The sequence below is a fragment of the Orcinus orca genome, chromosome 17 (assembly GCF_937001465.1).
Source record: "Orcinus orca chromosome 17, mOrcOrc1.1, whole genome shotgun sequence".
In the NCBI taxonomy this organism is placed as follows: Eukaryota; Metazoa; Chordata; class Mammalia; order Artiodactyla; family Delphinidae; genus Orcinus; species Orcinus orca.
Window position 1 is genome coordinate 30,631,353 of NC_064575.1, and position 27,935 is coordinate 30,659,287.

The 27,935-nt window shown below is 36.9% G+C and overlaps 1 protein-coding gene across 1 annotated transcript in view; it reads right to left on the reverse strand.

The window, feature by feature from the left end:
• The window catches only part of MMP16 (matrix metallopeptidase 16), a 354,542-nt gene that overhangs the window by 24,087 nt on the left and 302,520 nt on the right, over positions 1-27,935 (reverse strand). The window contains exon 8 of the mRNA XM_049700393.1: positions 1,182-1,332. Coding sequence (XP_049556350.1) covers positions 1,182-1,332 — 151 coding nt within the window. The remainder of the gene's footprint in view (positions 1-1,181; positions 1,333-27,935) is intronic.

Below are 27,935 nucleotides of genomic sequence, written 5' to 3' on the forward strand. Positions count from 1 at the left end.
TTTTGCCATAGAAATATATACAAATTTAATGTATAAAAAGCTTGTAACAGAATAAAATTATACATTTTTATCCATGGACACAAATGATAGGATCCTTTTGTTCACAGATAAAGCTCAATGTTTTAAGTCACTTGCTATCAAAAATTACAAAGTATAAAATAAACAAGGTTTATATCCTTATTTTTCTCATGAAGTTGGAGACATTTTATAGGGTTACATTATGTTAAGATTATAAGGCGAACTCAATACTAGCTTGTTGCTCATTAAAACCTGTTGTTTTTATGTGTATTTGTGCATGTGCGTGCTTTAAATTTACTTGTAAAATAACATATTTAAGTTTTACCTAACAATGAAGGTTACTTATGAGTGTCACATTTTGACCCAACTAGTAATAGTGTAAGTAAAATTTGATTTTTCATCTTTATTTCTTTTTAACCTAATATTAATTTAAAATAATAAAAATATAGCCTTCAGCTTATATTTTATATGTAATATCTGTCAAAAAGTAGGCAGGGGGTGAAAGTAGTATGCTTAGTGGCTACTGTATGTCATAAACTAATAGTTCACTTTGTTTTACAAACCCTGTTAGTAATGTCATAAAAGGAAAAGAAATGACAGAAAATAGCAAGAGATATTATACTTCAAGCTAAAAGTGTTTAGTCCAGTGATAGTTTAGTTAGCTCATCGCACCTATCTGCTGGTACCTAAATAAATAGTGTCCTAAGAAATAGAACTCATGACTAAACTGAAAGTATTTGAAAATGTTCAAAATTAACTGTGTGAAAAGTGTAAAAATTTAACTTTAAATATAAAAGCAAAAAAAAAAGCCTCTCTTAAAAGTACTTTTTAAGTAAAGTAAGTAAAATTACAAGAAAATGCATTGTAAGGATAAAATACACGACCTATACAGCTTTATAGGCATGTTAAGATTATACAGAAGAGAAAGAATATATACTATATATATACATTCATAAGAAAGTCACATTACTTGGGTATATTAGAGAAAGATTTACCTTGAATATTATTTTAAAATATGTTTAAAAATGGTTGCAATTCTATTAATTCTTGTGCTTATATCTACACAGGTTCTTTCCTCAAATGTACATGCCTATTATAGACTAGATATATTGACTTCTCTAAACATTAGTTAACTGTTTTCCTCATATGAAGTGTGTACTGACCTGTCCCCCTTGAAGAAATAGGTTTTCCCAACGTCCTCCCACCAAATGGCTGAATCAATACCATGAGGGGGAATTCCACTTCCAAGAGTAATCAAGTCATGAGGGTAACCAGGTTGAAGAGTCGTGTCCTTGAACACCCAATATTTGTTACCTGTATGAAATAAGTGCAAATGCAGAATACACTAATTTAATGTCAGAAATTAGAATATATCTACTAACACAATGCATTTAAAATTATTTTACATGAAATCCATGAAATAACTTAGTAGCAGTCACACCTGGAATACTGACATTATTTTTGAAACATAAATGTTATTTTCAAAAGTGAACAAAATGAAAACTTACTTAATAATGTAATCAGAATTTGTGTGTTAATTTAAGAAATAAAAAAGATCTAGAACTTGCCCTATTGAAACAGTTTTGAATCAAGGGTCAGGGATTCTTCCTCTAGGAATTAGAGGCCTTATTTTCATTCAAGGCTAAATCATTCCTGTGTGTTGGGCATTCTATATGCCCTCAGATTGCTGTACTGATTACAACCTCTACTCTGTTAAAACACTTCTTCTGGACTGATCCTTTTCTTTTAATATATAAACATTCACAAGTCCATCTAGTTTAATAAAGTCATCCTCTTTTAACATGATGCCCTCTTCTAGCTGTTACACTATCCTTCTCTTTAAGAGTGATGACTGAAGGTAGCAAAATTTTAACCCTAAACTTGTTCAGAATTGCCAGAGTACAGCAATACTAAAAAAAAGATGAACTTCAGTCAGCTTTATTACTGTTTTGAAATTATCTACAAACAACACACTTCCTTATGCCCTACAGCCCTGGCAGACTATGTACACCACTCCCATCTTTGGTATGACTCTCAAGTTGTCTGCAACCATTTCTCACTCCACTGAAAGTTGACTTAATACCTATTGTCTACTGAAACCTTTTGTCCTGGAGTCACCAATGCCTACAATTTTCCACCCTTATCTATTGACACAGTTGCCCACTTAAAGAACTTTTCTCCCTGAGCTGCTAGAAAACCATTTTGTTTTTGTTGCTCTTTCTTCTCTAGCTGCTTCTCTCTGAGATTCATTTATTTTACTCAGTCCTTGAATGTTGACATTTCCCAAGGCTCTGTTCTCTGCCCTCTTCTCTTTTATTTTTAAATTGTACAGGGACAGAGTGGTGTCACAAACTCAAATATTTATAAGGGCCAGTCTAGAGATGACAGGAGTGGAGTGGCAGAGGTATTCAAATATTGAGACACATCCTGGATCTTTCTATACTCAAGCAACTTCTTGAGTAACTAACTCCTCTTGAGGTTAATATCTGGCAAAGTAAAACATTATCTTAATATCTTACAAAGTATCCTGTGTCCTTTCTACTAGATGTAAGCCCTTCCTCATTGTTAAAATATTTCAATACTATCTGTAGCTGAGGACTATGATAAACTGTAGCATTCATGTTATACCTAAAGGAATTTAAAAAAATTTAAAACCACTTACTAGCCTAAATCAACACAATACAAATGAACCAAAAAAACACATCTTCAGGCTAGATTTAGGTAGGAGTCTCTAGTTTGTAACCAAGGTAATCTTATTTACCCCAAGAGTTTCTACTACCATTTGTTATCATTTTAAATTAAAACAACATTTGTTGAGTACCTCCAGTGTCCCAAGTATCATGTTAGGTACCAAGGATACTAAAGAGAACAAGACAGAACTGATCACTACCCTGATCATCCCATACTCAAGTGAATTCAGCAGATGAAAACCAAAAACACAAAAATGTAATTATAGTAATTGAAAAACTATTGAATGCTACAAAGGAAACACATCAGGGGTTGAGAAAAAGAAAACATAAGGGGAACTTACTTTAAATAAGGAGATCAGGAAAGCATCTCTGAAGAAGTAACACTTAAGCCAAATTTAAAGAAAGAGAAGAAGGTGATACCTATGCAAAGACTACTGGGAAGAGTGCTCCAAGAAAAGCAGAGTTTTATATGATTAAAGTTGAAATAAGATCTTTGGAATATAATAAGCAAGAAGATAGTAGCACTGAAAACCTATATGATGGGCTTGGATCTTAGTTTGAGTACACTGGTAAGCCATCAAAGAAATTAAATTAGCAAAGGCATATGGTCTGTTTCCTATTTTCAGAAGATGATCTTTGGTCTTTTTTTGAAAATGGATCTTAGAGTGAAGAGTGGAAATGAGAAGCTCTATCAAAGATCTTTTGCCAGGGAAGAACCCTCAAGATGGAGGAGGAGTAAGACATGGAGCACACCTTCTCCCCACAGATACATTATAGATACATCTACACAAGGAATGACTCCCACAGAACATCTACTGAACGCTGGCAGAAGACCTCAGACTTCCAAAAGGGCAAGAAAATCTCCATGTAACTGGGTAGGGCAAAAGAAAAAAAAAAGACAAAGGAATCAGGACAGGACTTGCACCTATGGGAGGGAGCTGTGAAGGGGAGAAGTTTCCTCACACTAGGAAGCCCCCTCACTGGCAGGGACCAGGGGGAGCTTCAGAGCCTCAGAGGAGAGCACAGCAACAGGTGTATGGAGGGAAAAGCAGAGAGAGTCCGGCACAGAGGGTCCCAGCACTCCATAGCCTGAGACATTTGTCTGCTCACCCACCAGAGCAGGTGGAAGCTGGGTTCTGAGACTTGGGCTTCAGAGGTCAGACCCCAGGGAGAGGACTGGGGTTGGTTGCATGAAGACAGCCTGAGGGTCTAGTGTGCCACAAATGAGGGAGTCTGGGAAGAAGCTTGGGCCTGCCAGAGAGTCAAAGAACCATTGTTGGGGGTGCATGTGGAGAGGGGCGGGCCTGCCATAGGAGCTTCTTCTGCTCACAGGCAGAGGACACAGTCTACATGAGCTTCAGGGGTGGGCACAAGCTGCAGCTGCTATCTCAGACCCCAGAGGCAGGAGCTGACTGCTACTGCTGCCACCGCTGCTGCCAAGGGTCCTGTGAGCAAGCACAGCTCACTGCCCACAACTTCCCAGTGGCTTGTGCAGCCCGTCACTGTTGAGGGGTCCACGATCCAAGGCCAACTTCCCCAGGAGAGTGAACAGTGAGCCCCAGGCTACTGCAACTTCCTGCTGGCCTCTGCCACCACAGGCACTCCCCTCACATCTCAATTGTGGCTGCCATATCCATCCCTCTCCCCTGCCTGAGTGAGTAAGTGTGCACTAGTTAGCCACTGCTTTTGCCCCCTCTCACCTGGGCAGGTAAGTGATGGGGCCAAAAGCAAAGCTGAACTGCAGGGGTGGTGTGACCAAAGAAGAGGAATGGAAATCTCTCCATGCAGCTGCAAGAGCAGTAGATTAAATCCCGGCAATTGGCTTAGTAAACCCTACATCTGTAGAATATCTGAATAGACGAGTGTCCCCACAATTGAGGTTGGTCTAGCTTTAACAACTGTGGAGTTTGGGGATAAGGACATGCAGGAGTTGGGCAGGTCAAAGTCTGAGCTGGGCTCACAGTGCCCATGTCAGTTCCAGAGACCTACTTAGAGGTATAGGAGGACTTCCTGGGTAGGCAGGGATTTGCTGTGGCTCACTCTGGAGTCAAGCACAATGACAGCTGAGGCTACAGGAAAATAATAATTATTATTACTATTTTTTATTGTTTTGTTTATTCTGTTGTTCTTTTTCATTATTCTTTTCTTATTTTTTCTTTTCTTTTTTATGTTTTTATTTTTAATAAGTTTTTTTTCTATTTTTACTTTTTTTGTAATATTGTATTTTTTCCTGGTTTTTGTTCCTTTGTTTTGTTTTTATATTTTTAACTATATTTTTAACTTTTTACTTTATTTTTTTGTTGTTTTCCGTTTTTCATTTGTTTTCTTCTTTCTTTTTTTCATCATTTTTGTGTGTTTGTTTTATACTTTGACTTTTTTTAGTTTGCTTTCTGCTTTTGATTTGTTTTTTGTTTTTGTTAGTTTAACTTTTATTGTTTTCATTTTGGGGTTCATTTATTTGTTTGATTGCTCTCTTCTTTTTTGTTTTCTCTGTTTTGTTTTTCTTTTCTGTTTCTGTGTGTATCTGTATTTCTTTGTGTGTGTTTGTCTGTTTGATTTTGCTATAACCATTTGTCTTGGGGTTTTTCTTTGTCAGTTTGTTTTCTTTATTTTTTTTTCTTCCATGCTATGCAGATTGCAGGGTCTTGGTTCTCTGACCAGGGGTTGGTGTGAGCCTCTGAGGTGGGAGAGCCGAGTCCAGGACACTGGATCACCAGAGAACTCCTGGGCCCAGGGAATATTAATTGGTGAGAGCTCTTCCAGAAGTCTCCATCTCAACAAGAAGACCTGGCCCCACCCAACAGCCAGCGAGTTCCACTGCTGGATATCTCATGCCAAACAACTAGCAAGACAGGAATACACCCCCACACATTAGCAGACAGGTTGCCTAAAGTCATACTAAACTCACAGACACCCCAAAATACAACATCTGGCATGGCCCTGCCCATCAGAGGGACAAGATCCAGCTCCACCCACCAGAATGCAGGCACCAGTCACCCCCCCCACCTGCCCCACACACACCAGGAAGCCTACGCAAGACACTGGACCAACCTCAAACACTGGAAGTAAATACCAAAAGACTGAGGGAATGCAACCTTGCAGCCATGCAGCCTAAAGAAAGAAGGCCCCAAACACAGTAAGTTAAACAAAATGAGAAGACAGAGAAATATGTTGCAGACAAGGGAGCAAGGTAGAAACACACAAAACCAAATAAATGAAGAGGAAATAGGCAGTCTACCTGAAAAAGAATTCAGAGTAATGACCATAAAGATGATCCAAATCTCAGAAATAGAATCAAGAAAATACAGAAACATTTAACAAGGACCTAGAAGAACTAAAGAACAAACAAACAGTGATAAACAACATAATAACTGAAATCAAAAATACTCTAGAAAGAATAGATAGCAGAATAACTGAGGCAGAAGAACGGATAAATGAGCTGTAAGATAGAATGATGGAAATAACTGCCATGGAGCAGAATTAAAAAAAAGAATGAATAGAATTAAGGACCATCTCAGAAACATCTGGGACAATATTAAGTGCACTGACATTCAAATTATAGGGGTACCAGGAGAAGAAGATAAGGAGAAAATGTTCTGAGAAAATATTTGAAGACATTATAATCAAAAACTTCACTAACATGGGAAAGGAAATAGTCAATCAAGTCCAGGAAGTGCAGAGAGTCCCATACAGGGCAAAGCCAAGAAGAAACATGCCAACACACATATTAATCACACTAACAAAAAGTAAATACAAAGAAAAAATATTAAAAGCAGCAAGGGAAAAGCAACAAAAAATATACAAAGGAAACCCCATAATATTATCAGCTGATTTTTCAGCAGAAACTCTGAAGGCCAGAAGGGAGTGGCAGGATATATTTAAAGTGATGAAAGGGGAAAACCTACAACAAAATTACACTACACAGCAAGGATCTCATTCAGATTTGATAGAGAAATCAAAAGCTTTACAGAAAAGCAAAAGTTAAGAGAATTCAGCACCACCAAACCAGCTTTACAAAAAATGCTAAAGAAATTCTCTAAGCAGGAGACAGAAGAGATAAAAAAAAATCTACAAAAACAAACCCAAAACAATTAAGATAATGGTAGTAGGAACATACATATCAATAATTACTTTAAATGTGAATAGATCAAATGCTCAAAACAAAAGACACAGTCTGGCTGAATAGATACAAAATCAAGACCCATATATACGCTGTCTATAAGAGACCCACTTCAGACCTACAGACACATACAGACTGAAAGTGAGGGGATGGAAAAAGATATTCCATGCAACTGGAAATCAAAAGATAGCTGGAGCAGCAATACTCATATCAGATAAAATAGACTTTAAAATAAAGACTGTTACAATAGAAAAGGAAGGACATTATATAATGATAAGGGATCAATCCAAGAAGAAGATATAACAATTATAAATATATATACACTGAACATAGGAGCACCTCAATAAATAAGGGAAATGGTAACATCTCTAAAAGGGGAAGTCGACAGTAACACAATAATAGTAGGGGACTTTTTAACACCCCACTTTCACCAATGGACAGATGATCGAAAATGAAAATAAATAGGGAAACACAAGCTTTAAATGATGGAGTTGACTGATATTTATAGGATATTCCATTCAAAAACAACAGAATAGGGACTTCCCTGGTGGCACAGTGGTTAAGAAGCCGCCTGCCAATGCAGGGGACAGGGGTTCGATACCTGGACTGGGAAGATCCCACATAATGCAGAGCAACTAAGCCTGTGAACCACAACTACTAAGCCTGTGAGCCACAACTACTGAGCATGTGTGCCACAACTACTGAAGCCTGCACGTTTAGAGTCCATGCTCTGCAACAAGAGAAGCCACAGCAATGAAAAGCCCACACACCGCAACAATGAGTAGCCCCCACTCGCCACAACTAGAGAAAGCCCACGCATGGCAATGAAGACCCAAGGCAGCCACAAATAAAATAAATAATTAATTAATTAAAAAAAAAAACAAAACAGAATACACTTTCTTCTCAAGTGCACATGAAACATTCTCTAGGATAGATCACAACTTGGGTCACAAATCAAACCTCAGTAAATTTAAGAAAATTGAAATATCAAGCATCTTTTCTGAGCACAATTCTATGAGATTAGAAATAAATTACAGGAAAAAAAGTGTAAAAAACCACAAGCACATAGAGGCTAAATGATACACTACTAAATAACCAAGACATCACTGAAGAAATCAAAGAGGAAATCAAAAAATACCTAGAGACAAATGACAATGAAAACACACTGACCCAAAACCTATGGGATGCAGCAAGAGCAGTTCTAAGAGGGAAGGTTATAGCAATAAAATCCTACCACAAGAAACAAAAAAAACCTCAAGTAAACAATCTAACCTTACACCTAAATAACTAGAGAAAGAAGAACAAAAAACCCCCACAAAGTTAGTAGAAGAAAAGAAATCATAAAGATCAGAGCAGAAATAAATGAAATAGAAACAATGAAAGCAAAAGCAAAGATCAATAAAACTAAAATCTGATTTTTTTAGAAGATAATCAAAATTGAAAAACCTTTAGCCAGACTCATCAAGAAAAGGAGAGAGTGGACTAAAATAAATAAAATTAGAAATAAAAAAGGAGAAGTTACACGGGACACCTCAGAAAGACAAAAGATCGTAAGAGACTACTACAAGCAATTATATGCCAATAAGATGGACAACCTGGAGGAAATGGACAAATTCTTAGAAAGCTATAACTTTCCAAGACTGAACCAGAATGAAATAGAAAATATAAACACACCAATCACATGTAATGAAATTGAAACTGTGATTAAAAATCTTCCAACAAACAAAAGTTCAGGATGAGATGGCTTTACAGGCAAATTCTATGAAACATTTAGGGAAGAGCTAAGACCCATGAATTCTATCAAACATTTAGAGAAGAGCTAAGACCCATCCTTCTCAAACTCTTCCAAAAATTACAGAGGAAGGAACACTCACAACCTCATTCTATGAGGCTACCATCACTCTGATACCTAAACCAGACAAAGATATCACAAAAAAGAAAATTAAAGACCAATATCACTGATGAATATAGACTCAAAAATCCACAACAAAATACTAGCAAACAGAACCCAACAACACATTAAAAGGATCATACATCATGATCAAGTGGGATTTATCCTAGGGATGCAAGGATTCTTAAATATGCACAAATCAATCAATGTGATAGAGGGAGACCTTTAAGATGGTGGAGTAAGATGTAGAGATCACCTTCCTCCCCACAAATACATCAGAAATACACCTACAACAACTCGAACCGAACACATAATGAACAATGGCAGAAGAACTCAGACTTCCCAAAAGGCAAGAAACTCCCCACGTACCTGGGTAGGGCCAAAGAAAAAAGAAAAAACAGAGACAAAAGAATAGGGATGGGACCTGCACCTCTGGGAAGCAGCTGTGAAGGAGAAAAAGTTTCCATACACAAGGAAGCCGCTTCACTGACAGAGATGGGGGGTGGCGGGTGGAAAACTTTGGAGCCACAGAGGAGAGAAGAGCAACAGGGGGTTGGAGGGCAAAGCAGAGAGATTCCCACACAGAGGATCCATGCCAACCAGCACTCACCAGCCAGAGAGGTTTGTCTGCTCACCTGCCGGAGTGGGTGGGGGCTGGGAACTGAGGCTCAGGCTTCAGAGGTCAGATCCCAGGGAAAGGACTGGGGTTGGCTGCGTGAACACAGCCTGAAGGGGGTAAGTGTGCCACAGCTAGCCAGAAGGGAGTTTGGGAAAATGTCTGGAACTGCCTGGAGGCAAGAGACCATTGTTTCAGGGTGCGCGAGGAGAGGGGATTCAGAGCACCACCTAAATGAGCTCCAGAGATGGGTGCGAGACACAGGTATCAGCATGGACACCACAGACGGGCATGAAACGCTAAGGCTGCTGCTGCGGCCACCAAGAAACCTGTGTGCAAGCACAGGTCACTATCCACACCTCCCTTCCTGGGAACCTGTGCAGCCCACAAGTGCCAGGGTCCCGTGATCCAGGGTCAACTTCCCCAGGAGAACAAATGGCACGCCTCAGGCTGTTGCAATATCATGCTGGCCTCTACCACCACAGGCTTGCCCCACATTCCATATCCCTCCCTCCCCCTCAGTCTGAGTGAGCTAGAGCCCCCTAATCAGCTGCTACTCTAACTCTGTCCTGTCTGAGCAAAGAACAGACGCCCTCAGGCGACCTACAGACAGAGGTGGGGTCAAATACAAAGCTGAAACCCAGGAACTGTGCAAACAAAGAAGAGAAAGAGAAATCTCTCCCAGCAGCCTCAGGAGCAGCGGATTAAATCTCCACAATCAAATTGATGTACCCAACATCTGTGGAATACCTGAATAGACAATAAATCATCCCAAAATTGAGGCAGTGGACTTTGGGAGCAACAGTACACTTGGGGTTTGCTTTCTGCATCCAATTTTTCTCTGGTTTTATGTTTATCTTAGTTTACTATTTAGAGATTATTATCATTGGTAGATTTGTTTATTGATTTGATTGTTCTCTTCCTCCTTTTCTCTTTATATATATATATATTTTTCTTTTTCCTTTTTCTCTTTGTGTGAGTGTGTATGTGTATGCTTCTTTGTATGAATTTGTCTGTACAGCTTTGTTTTACCATTTGCCCTAGGGTTCTCTCTGTCTGGGTTTTTTTTTTTTTTGCTTGTTTATTTGATTTGTTTTGTTTTGTTTTGTTTTTTCTTCTTTTAGTATAGCTGTTAGCACTTGTTATAATTGTTGGATTTGTTTTTTTGGTTTGGTTGCTCTCTTTCTTCCTTTTTTTTTCCTTTTTCAATTGACTTGATTTTTTAATATTTTTAATAATTATTTTTTGGTTTTTATTTTAATAACTTTATTTTATTTTATTCTTTGTTTCTTTTTTTCTCCATTTCCTTCTGAGCCATGTGGCTGACAGGATCCTGGTGCTCCGGCCAGGCGTCAGGGCTGTGTCTCAGAGGTGGGAGAGCCAAGTTCAGGAATTGGTCCACCAAAAACCTCCTGGATCCACATAATATCAGATGGTGGAAGCTCTCCAAGAGATCTCCATCTCAATGCTAAGACCCAGCTCCACTCAACAACCAGAAAACTACAGTGCTGGACAAGCTATGCCAAACAACTAGCAACACAGGAACACAACCCCACCCATTAGCAGAGAGGCTGCCTAAAATGATAATAAGGTCACAGACACCCTAAAACACACCACAGGATGTGGACCTCCCTACCAGAAAGACAAGATGCAGCCTCATCCACCAGAACACAGACACTAGTCCCGTCCACCAGGAAGCCTACACAACCCACTGAATCAACATTGCCAACTGGGGGCAGACACCAAAAGCAACAGGAAATATGAACCAGCAGCCTGCAAAAAGGAGACCCCAAACACACTAAGTTAAGCAAAATGAGAAGACAGAGAAACACACAACAGATGAAGGAGCAAGGTAAAAACCCACCAGGCCTAAAAAATGAAGACAAAATAGGCAGTCTACCTGAAAAAGAATTCAGAGTAATGATAGCAAACATGATCCAAAATCTTGGAAATAGAATGCAGAAAATACAAGAAACGTTTAACAAGGACCTAGAAGAAATAAAGAGCAAACAAACAATGATGAACAGCACAATAAATGAAAATAAAAACTCTTTAGAAAGAATCAATAGAATAACTGAAGAAGAATAACGGATAACTGATCTGAAAGATAAAAGAGTGTAAATAACTACTACAGAGCAGAATACAGAAAAAAAGAATCAAAATAATTGAGGACAGTCTTAGAGACTGCTGGGACAACATTAAACACACCAACACTCGAATTATAGGTGTCCAGAAGAAGAAGAGAAAAAGAAAGGGAGTGAGAAAATATTTGAAGAGATTATAGTTGAAAAATCCCTAATATGGGAAAGGAAATAGTCAATCAAGACCAGGAAGCAAAGAAAGTCCCATAGAGGATAAATCCAAGGAGAAACACACAAAGACATATATTAATCAAACTATCAACAATTAAAAACAAAGAAAAAATATTAAAAGCAGCAAGGGAAAAATAACAAACAGGGGAATCCCCATAAGGTTAACAGCTGATCTTTCAGCAGAAACACTGAAAGCAAGAAGGGAGTGGCAAGACATGTTTAAACTGATGAAAGGGAAAACTTACAACCAAGATTACTCTACCCAGCAAGGATCTCATTCAGATTCAATGGAGAAATTAAAACCTTTACAGACAAGCAAAAGGTAAGAGAATTCAGCATCACCAGACCACCTTTAGAACAAACGCTAAAGGAACTTCTCTAGGCAAGAAACACAAGAGAAGGAAAAGACCTACAATAACAAACCCAAAACAATTTAAAAAATGGTAATAGGAACATACATATTGTTAATTACCTTAAATGTAAATGGATTAAATGCTCCAACCAAAAGACATAGACTGACTCAATGGATACAAAAAGGAGACCTGTATATATGTTGTCTACAAGAGACCCACTTAAGAACTAAGGACACATACAATCAAAGTGAGGGGATGGAAAAAGATATTCCATGCAAACAGAAATCAAAAGAAAGCTGGAGTAGCAATTTTCATCTAAGACAAAATGGACTTTAAAATAAAGACTATTACAAGAGACAAAGAAGCAGACTACATAATGATCATGGGATCAGTCCAAGAAAAACATATAACAATTGTAAACATTTATGCAGTCAACTTAGGAGCACTTCAATACATAAGGCAAATGGTAACAGCCCTAAAAGGGGAAGTCAACAGTAACACAATCATAGTAGGGGACTTTAACACTCCACTTTCACCAATGGACGGATCATCCAAAATGAAAATAAATAAGGAAACACAACCTTTAAATTATACATTAATCAAGGTGTACTTAATTGATATTTATAAGACATTCCATCCAAAAACAACAGAATACACTTTCTTCTCAAGTGCTCATGGAATATTCTCCAGGAGAGACCATATCTTGGGTCACAAATCAAGCCTTGGTAAATTTAAGAAAATTGAAATCATATCAAGTATCTTTTCCAGCCACAATGCTATGAGACTAGATAATAATTACAGGAAAAAACCTGTAAAAAATACAGACACATGGAGGTTAAACAATACACTACTAAATAACTAAGACATCACTGAAGAAATCAAAGCAGAAATCAAAAAATACCTAGAGACAAATGACAATGAAAACACAATGACCCAGAACCTATGGTATGCAGCAAAAGCAGTTCTAAGAGGGAAGATTATAGCAATACAATCCCACCTCAAGAAACAAGAAGCTTCTCAAATAAACAACTTAAACTTACACCTAAAGCAATTAGAGAAAGAAATAAATAAAAAACAAAACCCCAAGGATACCAGAAGGAAAGAAATCATAAAGATCATATCAGACATAAATGAAAAAGAAATGAAGAAAGCAATAGCAAAAATCAATAAAATTAAAAAACTGGTTCTTTGAGAAGATAAACAAAATTGATAAACCATTAGCCAGACTCATCAAGAAAAAAGGGAGAAGAATAAAATCAACAGAATTAGAACAGAAAAAGGAGAAGTAACAACTGACACTAAGCAACTATATGCCAATAAAATGGACAAGCTGGAAGAAATGGAAAATTCTTAGCAAAGCACAACCTTCTGAGACTGAACCAGGAAGAAATAGAAAATGTAAACAGACCAATCACAGGCACTGAAATTGAAACTGTGATTAAAAATCTTCCAGTAAACAAAAACCCAGGACCAGATGGCTTCACAGGTGAATTCTATCAAACATTTAGAAAAGAGCTAACACCTATCCTTCTCAAACTCTTCCAAAATATAGCAGAGGGAGAAACACTCCCAAACTCATTCTACAAGGCCACCATCACCCTTATACCAAAACCACAGAAATATGTTACAAGAAAAGAAATTTACAGACCAATATCACTGATGAACATAGATGTAAAAATCCTCAACAAAATACTAACAAACAGAATCCAACAGCACATGAAAAGGATCATACACTGAGATCAAGAGGAGTTTATCCCAGCAATGCAAGGATTCTTCAGTACATGCAAATCAATCAATGTGATAAACCATATTAACAAACTGAAGGAGAAAAAACATATGATCATCTCAATAGATGCAGAAAAAGCTTTCAACAAAATTCAACCATTTATGATAAAAAATCTCCAGAGAGTAGGCATAGAGGGAACTTATCTCAACATAATAAAGGCCATATATGACAAACCCACAGCCAACATCGGTCTCCATGGTGAAAAACTGAAGCCATTTCCACTAAGATCAGAAACAAGACAAGGTTGTCCACTTTCACCCCTATTATTCAACATAGATTTGGAAGTTTTAGCCATAGCAATCAGAGAAGAAAAGGAAATAAAATGAATCCAAGTTGGAAAAGAAGAAGTAAAAGTGTCACTACTTGCAGATGACATGACACTATACATAGAGAATCCTAAAGATGCTACCAGAAAACTACTAGAGCTAATCAATGAATTTGGTAAATTAGCATGATACAAAATTAAGGAAGATGAATGTTTTGCATTCCTATACACTAATGATGAAAAATCTGAAAGAGAGGTTAAGGAAACAGTACCTTTTACCATAGCAAAAAGAAGAATAAAATACCTAGGAATAAACCTACCTAAGGAGACAAAAGACCTGTATGCAGAAAGTTATAAGACACTGCTGAAAGTAATTAAAGATGATACAAACAGCTGTAGACATAGACCATGTTCTTGGATTTGAAGAATCAACACTATGAAAATGACTATACTATCAAAGCAATCTACAGATTCAATGCAATCCCTATCAAATTACCAATGACATTTTTCACAGAACTAGAACAAAAAACTTCACAATTTGTATGGAAATAAAAGAGACCCTGAATAGCCAAAGCAATCTTGAGAAAGAAAAATGGAACTGGAGGAATCAGGCTCCCAGACTTCACAGATCAATAGAGATCAATGGAACAGGATAGAAAGCCCAGAGATAAACCCCTGCACATATGATCACCTTATTTTTGATAAAGGAGTCAAGAACATACAATGGAGAAAAACAGCCTCTTCAATAAGTGGTGCTGGGAAAACTGGACAGCTACATGTAAAGAATGAAATAAGGACACTCCCTAACACTATATACAAAAAAACTCAAAATGGAGTGAACACCTAAATGTAAGGCCAGACACTATCAAACTCTTAGAGGAAAACATAGGCAGAACACTCTATGACATAAATCACAGCAAGATCCTTTTTGACCCACCTCCTAGGGAAATGGAAATCAAAACAAAAATAAACAAATGGGACCTAATGAAACTTAAAAGCATTTGCACTGAAAAGGAAATGATAAACAAGACAAAAAGAGAACCATCAGAATGGGAGAAAATATTTGCAAATGAAACAACTGACAAAAGATTAATCTCCAAAATTTATAAGCAGCTCATGCTGCTCAATATCAAAAAACAAACAACCCAATCCAAAAATGGGCAGAAGACCTAAATAGACATTTCTCCAAAGAAGATATACAGATTGCCAAGAAACACATGAAAGAATGCTCAACATCGCTAATCATTAGAGAAATCCAAATCGAAACTACAATGAGGTATCACCTCACACCAGTCAGAATGGCCATCATAAAAAATCTACAAACAATAAATGCTGGAATGCATGTGGAGAAAAGGGAACCCCCTTGCCCTGTTGGTGGGAATGTAAATTGATACAGCCACTATGGAGAACAGTATGGAGGTTCCTTAAAATCTAAAAATAGAACTACCATATGACCCAACAATCCCACTATTGGTCATATACCCTGAAAATACCATAATTCAAGAGTCATGTACCACAATGTTCATTGCAACTCTATTTACAATAGCCAGGACATGAAAGCAACCTAAGTGTCCATCAACAGATGAATGGATAAAGAAGATGTGGCACATATATAAATGGAATATTACTCAGCCATAAATGGAAATGAAATTGAGTTATTTGTAGTGAGGTGGATGGACCTAGAGTCTGTCATCCAGAGTGAAATAAGTCAGAAAGAGAAAAACAAACAATGTATGCTAAGACACATATATGGAATCTAAAAAAAAAAAAAAGGCTCTGAAGAACCTAGGGGCAAGACAGCAATAAAGACACAGACGTAGAGAATGGACTTGAGGACATGGGGAGGGGGAAGTGTAGGCTGTGAGAAAGTGAGAGAGTGGCACGGACTTATATATACTACCAAATGTAAAATAGATAGCTAGTGGGAAGCAGTCCCATAGCACAGAGAGATCAGCTTGTTGCTTTGTGACCACCTACAGGGGTGGGATAGCGCAGGTGGGAGGGAGACAGAAGAGAGAGGAGGTATGGGGATATATGTATATGTATAGCAGGTTCACTTTGTTCTAAAGCAGAAACTAACACCACATTGTAAAGCAATTATACTCCAATAAAGATGTTAAAAGAAAATCAGTGTGATATACCATATTAAAAAATTGAAGAGTAAAAATCATATGATCATCTCAATAGATGCAGAAAAATCTTTTGACAAAATTCAACACTCATTTATGATAAAAACTCTCCAGAATGTGTTCCTAGAGGCAACCTGCCTTAACATAGTAAAGGCCATATATGACAAACCCACAACAACCATCATTCTCAGTGCTGAAAAACTGAAACAATTTCCACTAAGCTCAGGAACAATACAATGATGTCCACTCTCGCTACTATTATTCAACATAGTTTTGCAAGTGCTAGCCATGATAATCAGAGCAGGAAAAGATATAAAAGGAATCCAAATTGGAAAAGAAGAAATAAAAGTGTCACTGTCACAGATGCCATGATACTCTGCATAAAAAATCCTAACGATGTCACCAAAAAACTACTAGAGCTCATGAATGAATTTGGTAAAGTTGCAGGATACAATATTAATGCACAGAAATCTCTTGCATTAATATATACTAACAATGAAAGTCAGAAAAAGGAAACAATCCCATTTACCATTGCAACAAAAAGAATAAAATACCTAGGAATAAACCTACCTAAGGAGGTAAAAGACCTGCACTCTGAAAGCTATAACACACTGATGAAAAAAATCAAAGATGACACAAGCAGATGGAAAGATATACCATGTCCTTGGTTTGGAAGAATGAATATTGTCAAAATGACTATACTGCCCAAAGCAATCTACAGATTTAATGCAATCCCTATCAAATTACCAATGGCATTTCTCAGAGGACTAGAACAAAAAATCTTAAAATCTGTATGGAGACACAAAAGACCCCGAATAGCCAAAGCAATCTTGAGGAAGAAAAATGGAGTTAGAGGAATCAGGCTCCCTGGCTTCAGACTATACTACAAAGCTACAATAATCAAGACAGTATGGTACTGGCACTAAAACAGAAATATAGATCAATGGAACAGGATAGAAAGCCCAGAGTTAAACCCATACACATATGGTCACCTTATCTTTGACAAAGGAGGCAAGAATAGACAATGGAGATAAGATAGCCTCTTCAATAAGTGGTTCTGGGAAAACTGGACAGTTACATGTAAAATAATGAAATTAGAACATTCCCTAATACCATACACAAAAATAAACTTAAAATGGATTAAAGATCTGAATGCAAGACCAGACAGTGTAATACTCTTAGAGGAAAACATAGAAAGAGCCCTCTTTGACATAAATCACAGCAATATCTTTTTTGACCCACCTCCTAGAGTAATGAAAGTAAAAAGAAAACTAATCAAATGGACCTAATGAAGCTTAAAACTTTTGCATGGCAAAGAAACCATAAACAAAATGAAAAGACAACACTCCAAATGGGAGAAAATATTTGCAAATGAAGCAGCATACAAGGAATTAATCTCCAAAATATACAAACAGCATGTGAAGCTCAATATCAAAAAACAAAACAAAACAAAACAGTCCAATCCAAAAATGGGCGGAAGACGTAAATAGACATTTCTCCATAGAAGACATACAGATGGCCAAGAGGCATATGAAAAGATGCTTAACATCACTAATTATCAGAGACATGCAAATCAAAACTACAATGAGGTATCATATCACACTGGTCAGAATGGCCATCATCAAAAAATCTACAAACATTAAGTGCTGGAGAGGGTGTGGAGAAAAGGGTACCCTCCTACACTGTTGGTAGGAATGTAAATTGATACAGCCACTATGGAGAACAGTATGGAGGTGCTTTAAAAAAGTAAGAATGGAATTACAGTATGACCTAGCAATTCCACTACTGGGCATATATCTTGAGAAAACCATAATTTAAAAAGACACATGAACCCCAATGTTCATTGCAGCACTGTTTACAGCAGCCAGGTCTTGGAAGCAACCTAAATGTCCATCAACAGAGGAATGGATAAAGAAGATGTGGAATATATATACAATGGAATATTACTCAGCCACAAAAAGGAATGAAATTGGGTCTTTTGTAGAGTTGTTGATGGATCTTAAGAGAGTGTCATATAGAGTGAAGTAAGTCAGAAAGAGAAAAACAAATATCTTATAGTAATGCATATATGTGGAATCTGGAAAAATGGTACAGATGAACCTGTTTCCAAGGCAGAAATAGAAACACAGATGTAGAGAACCAACTTATGAACACCAAGAGGGGAAACGAGGGTTGGGATGAATTGGGAGATTGGGATTGGCATATATACACTAATATTTATAAAATAGATAACTAATGAGAACCTGCTCTATAGCACAGGGTACTCTACTCAGTGTTCTGTGGTGACCTAAATGGAAGGAAATCCAAAAAAGAGGGGGTATATGTAAACATATAGCTGGTTCACTTTGTTGTACAGCAGAAAGTAACACAACATTGTAAAGCAACTATACCCCAATAAAAAGAAAAATAAACTCGCCATGTAAGAGGCTGTCCATACATCCTAAAAAAAGAAAGAAAAGGATCTTTTGCTAGAATTAATTAATTGAATTATTAATCAACAACTTAGTACACATACCAGGCACTGCTTTAGGCACTAGAGATATGGGAGTGAACAAGAAGGGCAACATCTTGGGCTTCCCAGGTGGCACAGTGGTTGAGAGCCCGCCTGCCGATGCAAGGGACACGGGTTCGTGTCCCTGTCCGGGAAGATCCCACATGCCGCAGAGAGACTGGGCCTGTGAGCCATGGCCGCTGAGCCTGCACGTCCAGAGCCTGTGCTTCGCAATGGGGAGGCCACAACAGTGAGAGGCCTGCGTACCGCCAAAAGAAGAAAAGAAGGGCAACATCTCTACTCATGGAGATTAGATCACAGTGAATGGGTATGGGGAAAACTGACCTTAAATAAGAAAAAGAATGAAGATAATTTCAAAAAGAAAAGTGCTATAAAACAGAAAAAAAAACATTGATATAACAATGTAGTGGTGGATGGGGGGCTTCTTTGTATTGGAGATAGGAAAGATCCCTTTATTTGGGTGACAGATGAATTGTGACTCACATAATTCAAAAGAGCCAACCCATTGAGGATGGTTTGAGGGGGAGGAAATACCAAGAACAAATGTCCCAATGGGAAAAATCTTGTTAAATAGCTAGAACAAAACATTGTAGGAGTATATAGTGAGGATAGAGGTGAGGACCTCTATTTCCATGGCCTTGTCAAAATTTAAACTTTATTGTAAGTGAAATAGGAAGCCACTGAATAATTCAGTTTAAAAGGTTTATTTATTTATTTATTTATTTACTTACTTATTTATAAGTAGTCTCGAATAAGATGGCAGCAATAGAGTTGGAAAGGAATCATGACATATTTTGGAGACGATATTTATAGGTATTGCTGATGGGTTGGCTGTGGGGAATGAGGAAAAGATTGTATCATGGAAAATCCTGAAGTTCTGACTTTTGTAAATGAGAGAATAATATCGTTACATAAATAGACAAAGATGACTGGGGTGGATATGCTGTTGGGGGTTCAATTCAAAAGTTTGAGAGGTCATTTAGATATCTAAATCAAGAAGTCAAATAGACAATTGGATGTGTGTTTGAAGATAATAGATTTTAAGTCACAAGCATAAATATGGCATTTACTAATTTATGATTTCATGAGATAATACAGGGAAATATATAGAGCATGAAGAGAAACCAGGACTGGGTTTCTAGAAACATGTGATCCCAAAAAAGATCACATAAGGGATGAGGGAAGAGTAGGCAAATAGGAAGGAGTTGGAAGAGACAAGGAAGGAAGACTAAAGTAAAAAAAACCCAAGAATCCAAAAAAGAGAGTGGTCGTAAATGGCTGTCTATAGTCCAAATATATCTTGAAAGCCAAAAATATATACAGTTACCTACAGGGATTTTCTACAAAATTGACCCACGTGCTCAAATTTGAACTCATTAAAAGACCTTTCTTCTTGTTTTTCCCTGTTTGGTATGCTAGTTACTCAGTGGCTCACATCTGAAACCTCCCTGTTCATAGTTTTTCATATCTATTGTATCATTACATTCAGCTGGTTTGATTTTGTAACTCTTCCTTGAACCTGCCCCCTGCAGATCATTCTTCTTGACCCAGGTTCTAGGTATGCTTTTCCATCATCCCTTTTAAAGTCAAGTGTCTTGTCCACAAGCTCTAAGGTAGGTCTCATTGTTCTCCATAGCCTCCCTATATATTATCACTCCAAACCTAGAGCCAGTTAAAAGTCTGCAGAGTTATGGAGATATGGGTTAGGAAGATCAGAAGAGATGAGCAGAGCCATTCATGTCTCTTTCTTGTTAATATGATTCAGGGAATATTGAGAGACTTTCCCACCCAGCAGAGGCAACTGAATAGTCATTATGCATTAGGAGGCCTACGAAGCCATGATTCCCTAGGCAAGCATACATTATGAGGAAGAAGAAATCGAGTAATCAGAGAGGTAGATTGAAAGAGAAAAAATAATGGGGTAAATGCAAAGAACAAATAGAAGAGAAACAAGGAGGCCTATTAGAGAGATGGCATGTGTAGCCAGTTTCTGAGCTATGTGACTTCCTGTCACACCCACTCCTAAGCTCAATTAACCTGGTTGGGTTTATTTTTCTTTTTATTGAATGAGACTGTTCAATATAACTTTTTGACCATCCAAACATAACACAGATATTAGGTGTATAAGACCAAGTCCATTGGCCAAAGTCCTGGCTGTTAGCCACTGTATCATATGCATTCCAGGCTTGTGACTTAAGAGCAACCCTTTTACTTTATAGCTTGTATTAGTCCAGAAGCCTCCTTCCTTGTTTCCCTGCCTCCAGTCTGCTTGTCTTTTATCTATCTTCTATAAGGTCATTAAAGATATCTCCCTAGAATGTATGCCTGATTTTATCTCTTTTGTTCACATTTTAAAGTGGTTTCCCATTGCATTTGCAATAAAACTCAAACCCAACTATAAGTCATTTCAAGATTCTTCTTAATATGCGTCTCTTATTACACATTACATTACATTCTGCTTAGTTACCTTTCTGGAAAACTGGTATGGCTCTTTCAAGACTTAGCTTGACATCATGTCTTTGGAAAGCAGTTCCTAGCTGAGCAAAGTGGGCCTCTTACTTTGCCAGAGTGCTCAGTCTTCACTTTTATCATTTTACTTTGTACTCTGCACTTTAATGAATCACAAGCCCGCCACCCATTATAGACTGTGTACAACTTGAGAACAAACATATCCGATTCCATTTTTCTGTAGCACCTTGTATATAATGCCTGGAAAGTAACAGGTGCTTTATAAATGGTTAGTGATTCAAAGAACCATGTTTAATATTACACAAATAATTGAATACAAAATCCAAAACTTTCACACAAAGGGACAATAAAGATTACATAAACAACATCATGGACTTCAGTCTTGTGTCTTGCTGATAGAAGGAAAATTAATTTTATAACTATCAGCAAGTCTAAGAAAATTTAAAAGCATGACCCAGTACTGTGTGATTATATTTAATTGTATGTTGGGAAATATTATCATAAAAATATACACCTCTCCTGAGCCATTGTTTAATCTGAATACTTTATAAAGAAAAAAACTACACCCAAAAGGCCCAGGTCACTTCCTTGCCAGAGTTAGTGTGATGGAAAATCCACAGAGCTGTTTTCCAGCTTGCTCTATATTTTAGTCATATCTCTGTGGCATTTAAAATGGAAAACCTTACAACAATAGAAGAAAGAGAAAGAAAGTCCTGTTCTGTTAGCCTGTACCTCAGTGACTTATTACATCCATTCCTTTCATCTCAGCTTTAATTACGAAACAGTATATAGTTTCAATGCCTCCCATGCTGGCTACGTAAGAGTAAAACTTTTACCAGCTCAACTCAGTTGGTTGTCTTTTCTTTCAAGCAGAAGCACTCTAGTATGCTTTAGAGCACTTCCATTTGCAGTTCCTAAACTCAGTCCTTTCCATGAAAATTTCTTCACACTCTTTCTAGGCCTTCTAGTGATGTTGCTAGGCTCAAGGTTGCTAGGTCCTGGTACATACAACATGAGAAAATATTCACAGAAACACAGTTTTTTATGTGTGTCTCAGGAGAGGACAATGTGTGAAGAAAGACAAAGACTTACAGTTCTTCCAGAAAAGCCTTGTTATTATATAAAAGTATTATTCTGAGGAGAGGGAATTGTAATGTGTTTTGGAAATACTCCCCAATACTGTTGGTCAAAAGTTTTCCATCAATAAAAGAGAAACTATTTGCCCTTCACTTTTAGTGATCAAGGCCTTTGTCTTAAAAGGTCTCAATTAGCTTTAATTTTTTTTTTCTTTTAGGAACAAACACTAGGGGATTTTTAAAATGTATTCATTTCTCTTTAAAACACAAAACAAAAAAGAAAACTCATCAGTAAACATTTGCTATAAGGTTGCATGATGAGATTCCAGCAGTTACATACAAAACAATTTAAAATGAACAACATCTTGCCTGCTGAGTATTTGTGGCATTAGAATTCAAGAAAATAATGCAACAATGATTGTGAGCCATACAGTTAATTCTCCAAGTGCTTATTAAGGAAATACAATTATACAATTCCTTTTGTATCTTGATGAGGTAAGATTTTCACATGACAAAATTGAAGTGACTTTGTTCCTATTTTTTAGATTTTCAGTAAATATGTAAGATTCATATTCAACTTTTTTTTTTTTAATAGGAGAAGTGGATTTTTAAACTACCTTACCATCAGACGGTCTGGTTCTCTAGGAAAATATTGCCTCTTTGGCAGAAAGAAGGCATTTACTGGATTTCATATGAGGTTGATTTCTGGAATAAGTGGAAAAAACTGGTCCTTACTGACTTTGTACTTGGCAGAATGCAGAGAAAAATATCAACAAGTCTGAGTTAAAGACAGAGAAGCTTTATAAATAAAACAAATAACCTCAATGAATGTTTGGGGTTTGAAGGGACTTTATAGATCATCTATTCCAATAATTTTTCAATGAGATTCACCAAGCAATGCATCCAGCCAGACAGCCAGACAGCCAGCCAGCCAGCCAGACAGCTAGCCATCCAATGTATACTTGTTAAGAGCCTATTATAGCCAGACACTGAACTAGGAGCTGTAGATACAACAATGAAGGAAACACACTAGGGTCTTGCTTTTGTGGAGCTGAGAGACAAGCACAAGAAAGAGACACTAAGCAAACAATACCAAAAGGAATTTTTAAATTACGTGCTTACTCCTACAAGGAAAAGTATAGTGTCTAATTACTTTTAAGAATTTTTATCAAGAGGACAGTGCCTACTCTGGAGGCTGAGACTATTACTTATTCTCGTAACACCCTTGAACTGAGCCACTGTTACTGAGAGGAGTGCACTGTATTGTTCACATGTACTGGATCAGAAAAAACCGTTGAGAATTCAGCCTAGCCTAACACATTTATTTTACAAGTCAAAAAAGTTATGTGCTTGAAATCACACAACCAATTGCTAATAGATTTGTACTACAGTCCAGGTCTCTTAATTCAGTGCTTAACTTAATTCCAAATTGACTTTCAAAACAGAACATGTATACACTCTGTCTGGCTCTCAGAATTGCTGATAATTTCCTGCTTCCTTTCCCCTTTATCAACTTTATCAATTCCACATTTATTTTTGGAAGTGTTTACTAATTAATCCACTGTATTATGCTCATGCCTTGCTCATTGTATCCCCATGAATTAGATACCTTTTTTAAATTACCAAGTTTTTAAAACAATCAACTGTATTTCTGTCTCCTCAGAGTCTACAAAACTCTACTTATACATTTATATTTTGTATCTTCTATTACAACAGTGGTCAGTAAACTAGGGCCACCAGCTGCTGCCGGTTTTTGTAAATAAAATTTTATCTGAACACAGACACACCAATTCATTCACATATTGTTTAATCTGCTTTCATCATGTAACAACAACATTTAGTAATTATGATAGAGACCTTATGGTCCGCAAAGTCAAAAGTATTTACTATGCGACCTTTTACATAAAAAATTAGAACATAATTTCACATTGGCTGGCTTTTCTTCATATAAAATGAGCCTGTACGTGGATTATCCACTAAATTTTAGTGTTCTTTGAGAACACTATAAATTTTTTAAAAATTATCATAAATAATATATTCTTTATTAGTCTCTGTCATTTAGTGGAACATTCAACAGCTTTGAAATCAGAACTAGGGGATGAATGCTCTACCAATTATTAGCTGTGAGATATTGGGCAAGTCACTAAATCTGAGGCTTCCTTTCCTAATTTGTACATAAAATACTAACACCTCTCATAAAAAGTTCTGGAAATAATGATAGATCAAATGTATAATATACCCAAACTGTATTTGGCTCATAGTACCCAATAAATGGTACTTCTTATATAACACAATATTCGGCTGAACAAATTTGCCTTCTACCTACACAAATAAATAATGTCAATAATCAATGATTAAGGACACTGATGTCAATGCCCATTATTTGGATTACCTTTTTTTTTCATTCTTCTTTATTATTTTTTTTCAATATTTTTTAAATTAAAAAATAATTTTAACATCTTTACTGGAGTATAATTGCTTTACATTGTTGTGTTAGTTTCTGCTATATAACAAAGTGAATCAGCTATATGTATACTTATATCCCCATATGCTTTCCCCCTATCGTCTCTCTCCCACCCTCCCAATCCCACCCCTCTAGGTGGTCACAAAGCACCGAGCTGATCACTCTGCACTATTGGACTGCTTCCCAGTAGCTATCTATTTTACATTTGGTAGTGTATATGTGTCAATGCCACTCTCTCACTTCGTCCCAGGTTACCCTTCGCCCTCCCTGTGTCCTTAAGACCATTCTCTACATCTGTGTCTTTATTCCTGTCCCCTAGGTTCTTCTGAACCATTGTTTTTTATTAGATTCCATATATATGTGTTAGCATATGGTATTTGTTTTTCTCTTTCTGACGTACTTCACTCTGTAGGACAGTCTCTAGGTCCATCCATCTTACTATAAATAATTCAATTTCATTTCTTTTTATGGCTAAGTAATATTCCGTTGTATATATGTGCCACATCTTCTTTATCCATTCATATCTTAATGAACACTTAGGTTGCTTCCATGTCCTGGCTACTGCAAATAGAGCTGCAATGAACATTGTGGTACCTGACTCTTTTTGAATTATGGTTTTCTCAGGGTATATGCCCAGTAGTGGGATTCCTGGGTCATATGGTAGTTCTATTTTTAGTTTTTTAAGGAACTTCCATACTGTTCTCCATAGTGGCTGTATCAATTTACATTCCCACCAACAGTGTAGGAGGGTTCCCTTTTCTCCACACCCTCTCCAGCATTTATTGGTTGTAGATTTTTTTATGATGTCATTCTGACTTGTGTGAGGTGATACCACATTGTAGTGTTGATTTGCATTTCTCTAATGATTATGATTAGTGATGTTGAGCATCTTTTCATGTGCCTCTTGACCATCTCTATATCTTCTTTGGAGAAATGTCTATGTTGGTCTTCTGCCCATTTTTGGATTGGGTTGTTTGTGTTTTTGATATTGAGCTACATGTGCTGCTTGTATATTTTGGAGAGCAATCTTTGTCAGTTGCTTCATTCGCAAATATTTTCTCCCATTCTGAGGATTGTCTTTTTCATCTTGGTTATGGTTTCCTTTACTGTGCAAAAGCTTTTAAGTTTCATTAGGTCCCATTTGTTTATTTTTGTTTTGATTTCCATTTCCCTAGGAGGTGGGTCAAAAAGGATCTTGCTGTGATTTATGTCATAGAGTGTTCTGCCTTTGTTTCCCTCTAAGAGTTTTACAGAGTCTGGCCTTACATTTATGTCTTTAATCCATTTCGAGTTTATTTTTGTGTATGGTGTTAGGGAGTGTTCTAATTTCATTCTTTTACATATAGCTGTACAGTTTTCCCAGCACCACTTATAGAAGAGGCTGTCTTTTCTCCATTGTATATTCTTGCCCCCTTTATCAAAGATAAGGTGATCATATGTGCATGGGTTTATTTCTGGGCTTTCTATCCTGTTCTATTGACCTATGTTTCTGTTTTTGTGCCAGTACCATATTGTCTTGATTACTGTAAATTTGTAGTAGAGTCTGAAGTCAGGGAGCCTGATTCCTCCAGCTCTGTTTTTTTTTTTTTCCTCAAGATTGCTGTGGCTCTTCGGGGTCTTTTTGTGTTTCCATACAAATTGTGAAGTTTTTTGTTCTAGTTCTGTGAAAAATGTCATTGGTAGTTTGATATGGATTGCATTGAACCTGTAGATTGCTTTGGGTAGTATAGTCATTTTCTCAATATTGATTCTTCCAATCCAAGAACATAGTATATTTCTCCAACTGTTTGTATCATCTTTAATTTCTTTCATCAGTGTCTTATAGTTTTCTGCATACAAGTCTTCTGTCTCCTTAAGTAGGTTTATTCCTAGGTTTTTTGTTGCAATGGTAAATGGGAGTGTTTCCTTAAAGGCCATATATGACAAACCCACAGCCAACATCGTTGTCAATGGTGAAAAACTTAAAACATTTCCACTAAGATCAGGAACAAGACAAGGTTGCCCACTCTCATTAGTATTATTCAACATAGTTTTGGAAGTTTTATCCACAGCAATCAAATCAGAGAAGAAAAAGAGATAAAAGGAATCCAAATTGGAAAAGAAGTAAAACTGTCACTGTTTGCAGATGACATAATACCATACGTAGAGAATCCTAAAGATACTACCAGGAAACTACTAGAGCTAATCAATGAATTTTGTAAAGCAGCAGGATACAAAATTAAAGAACAGAAATCTCCTGCATTCCTATACACTAATGATGAAATATCTGAAAGAGAAATTATGGATTACCTTTTAATTTCTATATTGTTTATAGGTAGGTTACTCAAGAAATTTGAATACATACCCAATTTTGGAGGTCATGCCACTTTTCGTTACTAGCATTTATTATCAAGTAAGCAGAGAATTTATCCAGAGAAGTATTTGAATACTTATCCAAATGTGGCAGACACTGAGGTGAGTGGCTTAGATCTCCCCTGAATAAAGAACTGGCCATTCAGCTGAATGCCTTTGGATCTGATAGTTAGGCCAAGCAGTCAGCTGAGTGCCTTTTGTTGGTCCATGCTCTGTTTGGGCAGCTTCCAGGCAGCTTCCAGCTTCCTGACTGAGCACAGCAGGTACTAGATTCTGACTATTTCTGCCCTACCTGGGACTTCTCTAGTGGGCAATCTTTGCCCTGGAGTTTCTTGTTGGGTTTGCCAAGACACTGTGCCAGTCCTGCTTCCTCCCTCTTTATCTTTCACAGGTTTACTTCCCTCCCTGTAACTTTATCATAGTGTTTGCTTTCCAGGGAACTCAAACTCAAACACAAGAAATAAAAGTATGTGGCAAAAGTTTTTGAAAATGAGGAACATTTCGACACAGAAGCACTATTGATGAAAAAATATTGCAGTTTGAAGTATAAATAAAAACTGCCATAAGAAAATCATACAATAGATTTTCTAAATAATTATAAATACATAGAGGTAAAATACCAAGGGAGATTTTCAAATATTAAATGTTTGGCCCCTTGGTTTAGATGGTCACTTCATGTCAATATAAAATATTAATATTAAAATTTTCTGAATATTTTTAATTCAAAAAAATAGCACAGTTTACATGTTATAAATCTATTACTGTGTATACCAAGGCCACTGAATGTAAATTTCTTAATTTAATGTAACTTTTTAGGCATCAATTTTCCATTATTTCCTATACAGAAATAAGTAATCCTATATTCATCTATTTATATTTATA